At 52.3% G+C, this 13,348-nt stretch overlaps 1 protein-coding gene and 1 long non-coding RNA gene across 4 annotated transcripts; one reads left to right on the top strand and one right to left on the bottom strand.

Annotated features, from left to right (window-relative positions):
• Positions 1–1,663: 1,663 nt before the first annotated feature.
• Msantd1 (Myb/SANT DNA binding domain containing 1) lies at positions 1,664–10,769 on the top strand. 3 transcript variants are annotated; one of them, XM_075943122.1, is made up of 4 exons: positions 1,664–2,176; positions 4,670–4,934; positions 8,523–8,798; positions 10,529–10,769. In XM_075943122.1, the coding sequence occupies exons 1-4, from the start codon at positions 2,161–2,163 to the stop codon at positions 10,767–10,769; spliced, it is 798 nt and encodes a 265-aa protein (XP_075799237.1). In that variant the 5' UTR covers positions 1,664–2,160. The 3 variants fall into 3 exon arrangements, with proteins under 3 accessions (XP_075799237.1, XP_075799238.1, XP_075799239.1); XM_075943123.1 differs by lacking the exon at positions 1,664–2,176 and having other exon boundaries at positions 4,544–4,934; XM_075943124.1 differs by lacking the exons at positions 1,664–2,176; positions 8,523–8,798 and having other exon boundaries at positions 4,544–4,934.
• Positions 10,099–11,399, bottom strand: LOC142832578 (uncharacterized). The gene is made up of 2 exons (XR_012907241.1): positions 11,297–11,399; positions 10,099–11,136 (listed from the first exon to the last, which is right to left on the bottom strand). It is a non-coding gene; the product is annotated as an uncharacterized LOC142832578 (long non-coding RNA).
• Between the last annotated feature and the right edge of the window lie 1,949 nt (positions 11,400–13,348).

The raw sequence follows: 13,348 nt of genomic DNA, 5'->3' as shown, positions 1-13,348 counted from the left end.
AGGTACCTGGACTTGGGGCCAGACCTAGAGTTATTCACAATAGGGTTCTATTGAAGTGATCTCCCTGCCTTGGAGATAATGGTGTACCAAATTCTGGTGGTAATTGGCATTTTAAGCCATCGTGCAAGGTCCTACATATTGTTGCAGCTTCCATATGTTGCTCCAAGGTACCAGAGGGGTGGTGAGCCTCTGTTCTCACATAGGACACACAGTTTGGCTTTGGAGTCTTTGCATAGCCTCCAACCCTTCCTTACAGGTCATGCTCCTGTTCCAGGTGGAACCCCTCTGGTCCCCAACACAACTGGTCTTCCCACCTTTGTTCTAGCCTGACTGCTGTGTCTACAATGCCTGCCCTGTCCTTTATAGCTTGCAGATCCTTTAATCTTGTCGAAAACATTGTCCATCTTACTAGGCCCCTTCCTTTGTATCTGGGCTGAGCCTGAAGCACAGACATTTTATTCACTAACCTACAGGAAAAAGGACTGTTTGGTAAACACGTTGCGAAAGCCCGTCAAGTTCCAGTTGAGAGACAGGAGTTGTCTACCTTATTTCTCAGCCCACCAGACACACTGAAGTCTGCCTGGATCACTCTTGAAGCCCTATAGATTCTGCCAGTGCATTCAATTGGCCCTTCTAGGTCACAGGGTCTGTTTTCTGTACAAAGCGATGAATCCTTGTCAGGAAGGGCCTGGTAGATACCCAACCAGATTTAGATCCCTGCTCAGTAACTCAAGCGTTTGATGGTATGGGTGTTACTTCAACTCCCTAATCTGTCTCAGCAGTCCTCTCTGGGACTATGGTAATCTTGCCCTTAAGGTCTTCAGCACCACTTGAGTTTTGGTGGCTTCAGGGAAATGAAACGCCCCTCCCAGTGGCTAGCGAGACATGGGAGGTTTATTCAGAAAGGATGAGGTAAGCCTCCCTGGGATGTCCGCAGCATGTGTCATTTCTTCTAGCCACCAGAGCAGAGCATCCCTCCTCACCAGAGCAAGTCTTGTGTTCCCTGCTTGCCTGGAGAATGTAGGAGCACAAGACCTGAGCTCCTCCTCTGCCTTACATTGTGGTTGGTGTTTTCAACTTTTCCAAAAAGCATTCTGAAGGAGTTTCTTGAAGAAGGAGCCTAATATTGTGTTGATGAGAGAAGCCAGGGTGAGTATATGGCCATGGAGTAGACAGGTTCTGTGGAGGTACACCTGGCCTTCATGTGAGGTGGTATACCTCAGCCAAGTCTGGAAGACCCACTTGGGTAGCCCAGGGAAGGCTTATGGGCAGAGGTGGGCCCAGCACTGGAGAATCACAGACCTTCCTGGAATCCACACACATCCTTGGCCCTGAAGCCTGAGGCTCCTCTCCCTAAGTGTCTGTCTCCATATTGTGGTCTTGGAGGGAATGCCTACTTCACTTCAAGCTGGGGGGTGACTGAAGGGAGGGCTGTCCACAAAGGCAGTGAGTCAAAGGTCAAGAGTCTGGGTTCCTCAATGATATGTGATGGCAATGTCTAGCATTGAAGCCCAGGCATCTAGCTAGGCTTTTATCCCAGGAATTGCTGGAACAGGCCAGTTCTAAGTAAGGTAGGTCATAACTCCTCTCATTACCTACCACTGAGATAGGCTGCATCTCACTCACCTCCCAGAGCAGTCCAAGCTCCTTAGTGCACCAAGACTCCCTAGACTGGGCCCTACTACCTCTTGGCCACTGCCACATACATGTGCACACACTTTGCATTATTACAGGCCTTTGTCAAGTCTTCAACCCCTAAATTCTTCCCTCTAGTACAGGCTCAGTTCACAACCCCTTGTTTTAAAAGTTACCTGGCATCCCACCATAGCGCCTACCTTCTGCTCTGGCCTCTATTCATATAGGCTGAGCTTGGCTGCCATCACCCTAGTTGAGCCTGGTTTCCTACTACCTGAACTGTTTTCATAAATACAAGTTTCAGGTTAGCCCCAGTCTCATTATTTAGAGGGGAAACAGATCCAGAGAGCCTAAGTAGGTCTCACCAGCTCACAGCAGGCTAGTCTTGGCCCGATTTCTTCTGCCTGGCCTCTAAGGGACACTTGCTAAAGCTGACCTGCCCCCTTTCCCTTCAGGTGCTACTGAGGGCCTAGTTCTCAGCCTTCTGCCTTCTCATCCTGTGACAACTGAGGGTCCTAGCAGGCCATGCAGCTGTGCCAAGGTATGGAACTCTGCCCTCAAGGGAGAAGCTGGGGCTTGGACAAACTGGTTTGTTCATCCCAGTTCATTCTTGTCCTTGGAAGCCAGGCAAGGACTCTGCTCTAGGAGGTGTCCCCAGAGGCCACTTTGTCCTGGGGCTTCTGATGCCTACATGCCTGAGAAGATGTTGTGGGAACCTATTTATCTTAGGAAAGTTCCACCCACAGTGTTGTATGACTATGGAGTAGCTCCTGCCAGGCTGGCTCTGCTGCCTCCTATATCCTGGAACTTGGGCAAGCAGCTGGTATAGATGTTTCCTCTAGCCATATGACTGTAGGACCCTGAGTAATGGCCGAAGAATCCATTAGCCAACAGTTAGCGCCTGGCCAGGCTTTGAATTCTTCTCCAGAGGCTCTAAGGAGATTTGTGGGAGGGGCTAGGAGATGGAAGACAGGGACCCTATGACCTAAAGGGATAGGGATACCTCCCATATCCCTAAAGATCATGGCTCTTTGGCCAGCATTTTGCTAGCTCCTGTTATTTTAGTCCAGGGATGAAGAAACTGAGGTTGGGGCCCGTTGCTAAGGTCACAGAGTCAGAGATTGAAAGTCTAGCAGCTTGTAGCTGGACGTGGTGACACAGATTTTTAATCCCAGTACTCAGGAGGCAGAGACAGGTGGGTCCCTAAATTCAAGGCCAGCCTGATAACACAGAGTTCTTGGGCCCCTGGTCGTACTTGTCTTTCCCTGTTTACTGGAGGCGCTGTCTGTGGAATCCTGGCCAGGAAGGGCAATAGGGCAGGTACCTAATTGCCCCCACCCCACAAGGATCAATCTTTGAGCCTAAAACCTAAAGTGCCTTCCTGGAGGAGGCACCTTCTAAGCTGGGAGCTCAGAGAACCAGACCCAGTTCTTACACTCAGCACTAGGGGGCAGCAGCAGACCAGTAGTGTGCCTGGCAGGACCAATATCTGACATTAGCAGTGAGAGTGCTACAGTGAGTGCCCCTTTAGGAGAAATGGGACAATCAAGGGTCTCTGCAAACAAAGCTCCACAGAAGGAAGAATTTCTCTGGGTGACTCTCGGGGGCCAGAGGGAAAGGAGTTTGGCCAGTAGCCAGTAGCTTTAGCAAGACCAGACATTGACCTAAACCAATGAAGTAATACAGCAAGACTTCCAGGGGCTTCTCCTGGTTCCCTCCCATTTTAAATTTTGGACGGGAGTTCAGGTCACTCCCCTCCCAACCAACAAGGTCCTAACTGTGCTCCTTACAATGGACACAGGAAGCCCAGAGAGACTCTTTTCTCCAGGCTGAGCTCTTTCTGTCTTTGGTCTGTCAGGGACAGGCTGATAGATATTCTTCCTCTGTTGGTCAGAGCATGTGAGCCTAGTTGCTTAGGGCCCAGGAAAGACCCAGTATCCACCACAGCCTGTGCAGCTGAGGGCCTTAGGTCCCACGGAGTCTCATTTGGTCCTCACCGGCCAGATATTAGATGTTGATGCTCTGTGATGGCCTTCCCTCTGCAGACTCCACATTCTCCACCCCTGCCCTCCTGTTGACTCCTCAGCCTGAGGGTCCTGCCTAGCCCTGTGAGCATATTAATCCTCCACCTTGAGATTTTTTTGCCTGTCCCCACCTCAGCATTGCTGTATTTCTTGAGGACAAGCCCCAAGCTGTGCCCTGCCTCAGGCCATTGACATTGCCCTTTCTCTGATGGGCCTCCTCATCTCAGCTCCACCAGTGCTGTGCTCCTGCTTCCAGCCATGGTGAAGGTCGATGTCTGTGTCCTTCTGGCCTGCATGGCTAGGTCAGGCCTAGTTCTAACTAGCCTGGCTTCCTAACACCCACACAACCCGAGACCCAGGGTGTTTGGTGAGTGGAACAAGAGAAGCAAAGAGGTGGTGATGAGGCCCAATCTCTGTAAAGCTTGATAGGCCTCCTAGAGGGAGTGACCTCTCAGCAAGGACCCCACTACCCCTGCCGTCATAAAGACAGCACTAGGAACCCCATCTCCCTTGTGATCCTGCACCTTGGGTCTCAGCACACTGCCCATCAGGGGCCTCCTTGGACTCTGACCTATATGAACCAGGTGAGGCTGAGGTGGGGGTTGCTTGGGTCCCCCATGCAGAAGCCTTTCAGGCACAGCTGGAGCAAGTCTCTTCTGAGGCCTCAAGGGCCAGCAGGGTGGGAGGGGGACTGGGAGCCACAGTGGGTTTGGGCACAGCCTCTCACTGCAATATTGATGGCCCGTCAGTGCAGCCCTGATTCCTGTGCTTTCAGTTAAAAGGTTTCTGTTGTTGTAGCTTATGCAGTTGCTCTGTTGCTATGGAAACATGACATCAAAATGACGTTTCCCGTTTAAAAGCTTTTAACTAAATTCCTGCCTGTCAGATGTAGGCCCCATTTTGAGCATGGAGCTGCCTCGAGCAAGCGAGTGAATGAGCGCACTGCCTCTCTCCCATGGTGCGTTGGCCAGGCCTGAGGCCCTGCCTGACTGCCATCCTTAACCCTGCAGGTGCCTCCAGCATGGCAGCAGCCGAAGTACCCAGCTACCTTGTGTCTCCTCAGACGGAGAAGCACCGGCGGGCCCGCAACTGGACAGATGCGGAGATGCGTGGCCTCATGCTGGTCTGGGAGGAGTTCTTCGATGAGCTCAAGCAGACCAAGCGCAATGCCAAGGTGTACGAGAAGATGGCCAGCAAGCTCTTCGAGATGACCGGAGAGCGCCGACTAGGCGAGGAGATCAAGATCAAAATCACCAACATGACCTTCCAGTACAGGTGGGCACTCAGGATGGTTATGGGAGGGTCCAGGCAGGTTGCTCTACTCTTGCCCACTTCGTGTTGTGAGTCAGGGAGGGTGTGTGTGGCCTGGGCTGGATGGTCTGTTGGGCAAGATGGCCTTCTAAAACAATTATTCAGCTTCCTATTGGGAATAAGGGGAAACTGAGGTCCACAAGCAGGAAAGTGGTCCTGAGCTCTCAAGTGGCAAGTCTGGGAATGTCAATTCAACTTTCTGGGACTGGGGCTGGAGCTGTCCCATCTTGAGGATGTTTTCAAGGTTGGCATTAGACCTGCCTCCTGCCTGCCGTGACACCGCAGAGCTGGGTGTTAGGCAGCACCAAACCTGAAGGCCTGCTTCCTGGACTGGGGCTCCAGGGGACCAGCTGGTCTTGGCTCTGCCTGCCTCACTGATCACAGCACCCAAGTTGGGCTTGGTGCTGTTTAAAGGAAATGGAAACCATAGTGAAAGAGGAAGCTGACTCCCAGGCCTGGCTGATCTCCATACCCTGAGACTGAGTGCCAAGTGAGCCCCTGCCATGTGCCTAAGGCCAACCTCAGGGTTGGTGAGAGGGCTGTTTAGGGGGCTTCCTAGACAGCATAAAACGCTGACCTGAGGACTCCCCATACGGGTCTCTGACTTTGCTACATCTCAGCTGTAGACTGTCTTAGCATGCAGCTGAAGGAGAGCCTGGAGGGAACTGATGCTAAGGCCTGAAATGCCTCTGGCATCCAGGAGGGAACAGCTGTGGTGGGCCTGACCTATCTGGAAGAGTCAAATGCAGGGCAGGGATCATGGATGGGGTGGAGATTGTGGACTTTGGTGACATTGAGAAAATAGTGGGTGGGACTAAGGACTTGGTATAAAGTGAAGGTCCAGTGCAGGAGGCCTCACTGTAGGAGGGAGGACGTTGTTAAGAGTACTTCCCCAAGCTGGGCAGTGGTGGTGCATGCCTTTAATCCCAACACTCGGGAGGCAGAGGCAGGCGGATCTCTGGGAGTTCGAGGCCAGCCTGGTCTACAAGAGCTAGTTCCGGGACAGGCACCAAAGCTACAGAGAAACCCTGTCTCGAAAAAAACAAACAAACAAAAAAAAACAAAACAGACAAACAAAAAAAAAAGAGTACTTCCCCAAAAGACAGGCTCAACAGGCTGGGTCTAAGGGCCTGTTCGGAAGGGAGATGCTATCCCAAGAGACTCTCAAACATACTTGTAGTTCATCTGGTGAGTTGGGCAGATGGGAGGCTGGTGCAGAACTTACCATAGGAATAGCTGTGTGGTGCTCAGCTAGACTCCATAGGTACCTTCATAGGTGAGGAGATACCCCAAGAAAGAGAAGGGACCTTGCCTGGCCCATGAATCACATGCCCTGGGAGACGTGGAGGCCCAACAAGACCTTGGACAGTCCATGATGCCCTGAAACTCCATTTCTGACTGCTGATTTAACTTCTAGGGGTCATGGAAGGAGTGAAAGGGTCTTAAGCCTTGCCTGTCCATGGCTCATTCTGACTCTAGTGCTGTCTCCAGCAGAACCTATGAGCCAAAACCTACAGCTCCAGCAGCTGCTTGGACTTGCTGGCCTCAGGGTCATTTAGTAACTGATATTAAATTTCAGCCTTTCTTACGAAGAGAGAGCTGAGAGGCAAGTCTAGTGCCCTCAGGAGCAGGCATGAACAGTCAGAGATAGCAGCCATAGCCTGGCTTACTCACTCTCCATACCTGTTCCAGTTTCTGGGGGAGGTGGGAGGTTCTACTGGCTGTTTCCTTAGCCTCTTTGACTTAGTGGCTCACAGTGTCTAACTGAGTTATTCATTATTTATCTTGAAAGCCTCCCTCAGTGTCCTAGGGGAGGGATTCTGTCTCCGTTCCTAGAGGTGGTTGTAAGCCAGGAAGACCCGGGAGATGATGCATGGGAGAGACAGCCATTGCAGTCTGGGAGCAGGAGGCATAGCACTTCAGTGTATGAAGCACATACAGACTGGCTCCTCAAGCCAAGCAGTTCTTTATCTATCTCTTCCTAACCCCTCATGGCAGAGTCTTTTCTTTTTACAGGAGCAGTCTATAAAGTTTTTAGCATGTAGGAAATCTGAACAGGTAGCTAGGTTCTCCTCATTGGAGACAGGCTTTCCCCATTTCTCCAAGGAGTGGGCTGACTTACGTGGAATAGAGAAAACTGGGGAGGGGGTTCTCTGGAAAGGAAGAGCTGGGTAGAAGGCTGCCATGGCTCCAGGGGGCTTGATGGTTACCCTGCTCTTCATCCAGAGCGGTCTGTGCTCTGTCCTGTGTAACTTGTCTCTGCTTTCTCATGCCGTCATGCCATGGGGTGGAGCCCTCCAGACCCTGGATGCTATTCCCCAAGGCTAACCTCTGCTGTGACTGACCACAGCCTATCCTGAGAAGCAGCCCCTGTCATTAGCTATGCCTGTATTGGGGGCTCATTTAACCAGCTCTCTATCTTCAGGGACCACTGGGGCTAGGGTCAGCCCAAGCAGAGAACCCTGTATGGGCCCAAGGTGGCCCTGAGGGCTGAAATGCTCCTGCCCACCCTACCTATAGTCTCTTTCTATGAAGACCAGAACTATCTAGCCAGCGTGTGTCCTGTCTCCCCAGTCTTCCTGCCCTCCCTTCCCGGGGGATGGTCAAGGACAAGGATGTGACAGTCCTTTCAGTGAGACAGGATCCATCCATGGGAAAAGTTAGGGCACAGGGTCTTGAGGGCATTGGCCACACCGATCTGACCTTCGACTTTGACACAGTAGAGAGGGGATGTCAATCACTGTGAGTTGGCACCGACCACCCAGCCCCATAGACTCTGGGCAGGCTGTGGGTTCGAGAGCTAAGTTAGACTGAGCACAGGGCCGGAATGGTAGCAGCATTACAGTGATACGGCATAACATACCTTCCAGGTAGGTTCAGCTGAGGACATTGTTGGAGCCTGGCCTCTTGTTTACCAGGCATTATTTTATAAAACCTTCCCTGTAGCTTTATGAAGGGTTCACTTTTCCCATCTCTGTTTTACTAATGTAAAACATGAAGGCTCAGAGAGGTTAATGAACCTGTCCAAGATCACACTGTGTGTGCAAGATACAGGCTCAGAGCTGTGAGTGTTGTTTTCCTGAGGCCTGCTGTTACCTCTCCTGGAGGCATCTTTGTAGAATACAAGTGCTGCATGGCAATTTCTTCTATGTTGGTATCTCATACACAGTCTCATCACTGCAGGCTAACTTATATAAAAAGCACTCAGTTCATTGCAGTGAGTGTAGAGCCCGCAGAAGAGAAGAGACCACAGGAACCAGCCCCAAGCTCCCAGCACCTATGGGTGTCCTTGCTCATGCTTGGGTTTCCTTTCTGACACCCAAAAGCTGTGCAGGTCCCAGCACCTCTCTACCTTCTGTCCAGTGTCACAGGGGCCCTAGGGCCTGACTGATTTTACCAAGGAAGCCAGTGCTGGCCGAGAGTGGCTCCCGCCTGTGTCAGCATGACTCCCCCTGGGGACCTAGACCCCTTGTGTGCCACGCTACCCAGGGGCCAGGCAGGACAGGCTGCACCTGCTGTTTCTCACCTTGGCTCTTGTGTCTCTCGTTTCAGGAAATTAAAATGCATGACAGATAGCGAGTCCGTCCCGCCGGACTGGCCCTATTACCTAGCCATTGATAGGATTCTGGCCAAGGTCCCTGAGTCCTGTGAGGGCAAACTGCCGGATGGCCAGCAGCCGGGGCCCTCCACGTCCCAGACCGAGGCGTCCCTGTCACCGTCTGCTAAGTCCACCCCTCTGTACTTACCGTATACCCAGTGCTCCTATGAAGGCCGCTTCGAGGACGATCGCTCCGACAGCTCCTCCAGCTTACTGTCCCTTAAGTTCAGGTAGTGTGTGTTCGCCCTTCCTCTCTTGACCCAGCACTGCCTTGGCAACTCCACCCCCTGCCCCATCCCCAAATGGGGCCAAGGCTCCAGCGCTCGGAGCTAGGGACTGGCAGTGGCACATTGACATGCTGTGGTGTCCTCTGCCCTGACTGGCTGCACAGGCCATAGCTGCGTGCCTTGCCCAGGGCCAGGGCAGCCTCAGGGCAGCAAGTGCTCTAGTGCCAGGGGGCAGGTGGGGCTGGTCCAAGGCTCTATCACCTCTTACCTGCATGGAAAGTTCTTTGACCTCTCTGACCTCTGTCTCCCACTATAAATGAGGATAAATCAGCATGTCTTAAGGAGAGAAGACACAGGGACAGGCACCAAGCACGCCCTCCCTGTCTGTCAAGCCCCAGCATGGGCCCCACCTCAGTAACAGGTCCTCTCAACATGGAGATTTAGGTCTGTACCTCCTGAGCAGTGAGTGGGCCATGCGTTCTCTGTCTTCTCTCCCATCACATTCTAGGCCTGTGTTGGCTACACGCCTGTGCCTGCTAAACACTCATAGACCCTGTAAGAGTTGGGGGACAAGTAGGAGACACTCTGTGGCTTTGGGCTGTGGAGTCCAGAGCAGACACTTCTGAGGAAGGGATGTTTAGGGTGGGTTTCCAAGGTAAAATAGGAGTCAAACAGTTGAAGAAACTAGGAAATGTGGCTTTGAGTTATGGGCCTTCAAGCCTGTCTCACAGTAGGTAGGACAGGGAAGGTGTCTCCTTGGCAGCCTCTGAACCTAATGTCCCTGGGGGTGATGGAGGGAATTTGATTAATTTATCCAGAAAGCCCTTCCCTAGAGGGAATTTCTCATTCAAGGGCCCAGACAAAAATCTGTCTTTACTAGAGCCAGGCCAAGCTAGTAGAGAAGCCTGAGATTTATGGCCAATTGTTCCCGTGGCTTACCGAGCCGTTTCTGGGCACAGCAGCCTGGGGCTCTGTCCCCAAGACTGACTGATCACCCACTTTGCTCAGGACACAGAGCACAGGACAGGCACTGGAGGCTACCAGAATAGGCCTTGGGGTGTAGGGATCCAGTGGCTTTTGACAACTCCCTGCTGTCCAACAGGGTTTTTAGACTGGCAGAGAGCAACCATGGGGCCTCTCCTGAGGAGGAACCCAGCTGCTCTCTCTCTCTCTCTCTCTCTCTCTCTCTCTCTCTCTCTCTCTCTCTCTCTCTCACACTCACACACACACACACACACACACACACACACACACACACACACACACACACACCATCCCACGAAAGGCATACTTGGAGACCAGGTTCAGGGTAGGCCTTCATTCTGAACCCATTTCTTTGTCTGTCAAAGGCCAGTGGGGGCTACAAACTTCACTTTCCTTAAGAGTACCAAGTACCACACTGCCTAGCATCTTCCTTCCCAGCCTTGCTGCTCCCTGGAGTGGGTTCTTCACCCTTGAGCACCTTCCTCCAGCTCAGTGGGTTTGGGGTGCTGTCAGGGCTGTGTGCCCACACAGTTCATACTCTGGAATGTGGATGGTCCTGGAGCTGCCTGCCTGCTCCTCCCGCAAGCCAGCACTGGCTGTTACCTGCTCCTCTGTGTGCTCTGTAAGCCCCAAGCCCTCCTCTGGGGCTCATGGGGCCTTAGTGGCCTAGTTTGTCCAGGCGGGTGTTTGGGAAGGTCTGATCGCCCCCATGTCCCAGGCCCTGTGACCAGCTCATGTCTCCCTCACAGGTCAGAGGAACGTCCTGTGAAGAAGCGCAAGGTCCGGAGCTGTCACCTACAGAAAAAGAAGCTGCGGCTGCTGGAGGCCATGCTGGAGGAACAGCGCCGGCTGAGCCGTGCCATGGAGGAGACATGCCGAGAGGTGCGCCGTGTGCTGGACCAGCAGAACATCCTGCAGGTTCAGAGTCTGCAGCTTCAGGAGCGCATGATGAGCTTGCTGGAGAAGATCATCGCCAAGTCCAACGTCTAGGCCATGGAGAGGATGCCAGGTGCCACACAGTCCTGTCTGGAGGCCCACCCAGGCTCAGGGCCCTGCCTACCCGGCAGGATTCCGGAAATGGGGCAGGCTTCAATCTGGCCTCTGTGCTTCTCTGAAGGGCTTTCTAGGACCCCAGTGGCCCTATGAGACCTTGGAGCCCCAGCTCCAGCATTAATGCCAGGGACCCTAGGGCAGCTGCTAGCGAGAAGATCCCAGAATCCACTCTCCAGTATAGTCACTACCATGATACTTGAAACGGCTTTTGATATTAAACATACTTTCCATTGTTGCCTGGAAGCCGACTTTGCTCTCTCTGATGTGAAGGGGAAAGGGAAGTGCTGGCTGGGTCAGTTCTCCTCTGTACACAGAAGCAAATGCCATAGGTCAGGGGCAGGTTCTGGGGTCTTTCTTCCACAGGATCTGTAACACCAACCCTAATTACCCAGCTATCAGAGGACTAACCCAACACAGTCACCCCTTAGGAGCTTCACACGAGCACAGGGTCCATGCCGACTCACCTTGTTGATCTGGCTCCTGGTAGCAGCGGCATGCGAAGTGAGGCACAGGGCTCAGCAGAGAAATAGTAACCATGACAGAGGGTGCTGAAGGGAAAGGTTGGGCCTGTGACAGAAGAAACCAGATTCAGGCAGAGCTAGGAAGAACACCCCCACACAGAGAACTGCCCTTGCAAGCACCCAGGGGAACCTGTTGCCAGCAGCCAGGTCACCCAGAGCCATGCACTTCTGGAGGAAGTTTGTGTTTTCTCTAAGCTTGTTGTGAGTGTTTCAGCCCTGCCTCTGAGGAGGCATACAATGGCCATCTTGCCTCTGTCATCTTACCATGTGGAAAGATTCTTCCCAGGACCGCCTCTGCTGAATAGCCATAGTACCTTTGGCCAGGCCTTGACTTTTCACCGAGGCCACAGGGGAGACTGGAAGCCTGTCTGATTCTCACCCCTTGGGCCCAGGCCAATTGCAGTTCCAGAGGACCAGATTCAGTGGAGCTGGGTTAGGTGCTTATGTGTTTCAGTTTTCCCTGAGACTTAGAGTATACTTTTGAGGTCAGGGGTAATAGCAAGGTTTCCCCATGCAGCTGCCAATCATCCTGAGGTGAGAGTACCAGCTATACTGACTCTTCAGTAATAGTCAGCCAGGCATGAGGGGTTGGAGGGGCTATGAGTCTGTGTCATCAGATGATGTGGCACCCTACCCCAGGCTACCTATGGGAGGGGCTGCATGCCCTATGCAGCTGAGGCAGAATAGCGAGCACGATCTACCTTGATCTGAGGTCCTCTGAGCTCTCAGTCCCTCTGCCTCGCATAGGTCTCCTGAGTCCATGTCCCGTGGACTCTGCATTTTGCTAGCAACCTCAGGCAGTGGGAAACATTCACACAGTGGTACAGATGGAGAACCTGTCAGTCTGTGGTGTAGAGAGAGCCAAGTCAGGAGCCTGACCTCCTTCTGCCTCCCAGAATTCATCTGCAGCCTTAGTTGCTGGGGACCCCAGCATGGACACTCAGTGATCTGCTGAATACTTCTGCCTGTCCTCATTTGTGGGTCATGGTGGCTAAGCTGCTGTGAAGCTCCTGAGCCTCAAAAAATGGGGGGGGGGGGCAGTCTATCCTTCTAGAAGAGAGAGTAGTGCTGTCTGAGAGGCTGCTGGAGAGGAGCACTGGCCACTGGATCTTGGCGCTCCATAGGAGGGGACAGAATGAGGGTCAGGAGGCAGCCAGTGACTTCATGGCTAGATCCCATATTCCAGAATCGGAGCAGCAGTACACTATCTCAGTACTCCTGTCAGTTAGCATCTTTGCATTCTGCATGCAGAGGCAGCCTCTGTCTGAGCAGTCTGGGACTTGTTTGTTTGTCCCCTAGAGGTTAAATGGGACTCATCTCTTGAACACCTGAGGTTGACCAAAGGTTCCACAATGTGTCGTTGAGGACTCTCTGGTTTCTTCTTTAGCTATTGAGTTGTTTTGAGGAGTAAAATAACTCTATTAGTAAATGCTAAAATATCTGATCTGGTTCAGCAAAACATGAACACAGGAGCCAGGCAAATGCTTTCGCCATCACAACCTGATCCTCTGCCATCTAGAACAAGACACTGGTCAACAAACAAAGAAAGCTAAGAGACGGGATGAAGACATGACAGTTCCCTTTATCTTCAGATACTACTTTTGATGATCCCGAAAACCAAATACACAGACCCTCGAGAGCTTCAACCTAAACGTATTAAAATTGACAATGAGAAAGGAGTCCACTCAATTGAAACCAGGGTAGTAGACTGCCCAGGAGTGGATCTAGCCAGAAAGACAGAGAAAGACTGGCGAAGATACACCGCATCACTGAAGGGTGCGAAACGGTCCCCGAGTGTGGGAGAGGAGTGCACCACAGAAGCTCCGGCCTTCCCATTTTAGTCACTTGACCCCACTATGTTTCTAGCAGAACTGCAGGTTTTGTTTTGAAATGACAAAATTATGTTTAAATTCATGTGAAACAAAGAATGGGGCCAAAGGTGGGAAGATGTTCTCCGTAACCTACAGGCACATTGGGAGCCTTCAGGTTACCTCC

Source organism: Microtus pennsylvanicus, chromosome 12 (genome assembly GCF_037038515.1).
Source record: "Microtus pennsylvanicus isolate mMicPen1 chromosome 12, mMicPen1.hap1, whole genome shotgun sequence".
In the NCBI taxonomy this organism is placed as follows: Eukaryota; Metazoa; Chordata; class Mammalia; order Rodentia; family Cricetidae; genus Microtus; species Microtus pennsylvanicus.
The sequence above is the reverse complement of the archived record's forward strand: the minus strand, read 5'-3'. Positions and strand labels throughout refer to the sequence as shown.

Bases quoted from the DNA above. Each gene is read 5' to 3' on its own strand.
- Msantd1 (XM_075943123.1), top strand. From the start codon at position 4,615: ATGGTGCGTTGGCCAGGCCTGAGGCCCTGCCTGACTGCCATCCTTAAC. The intron at 4,935-8,522 runs GTGGGCACTCAG...CTCTCGTTTCAG, and splicing joins AACATGACCTTCCAGTACAG to GAAATTAAAATGCATGACAG. The intron at 8,799-10,528 runs GTAGTGTGTGTT...TCTCCCTCACAG, and splicing joins TTACTGTCCCTTAAGTTCAG to GTCAGAGGAACGTCCTGTGA.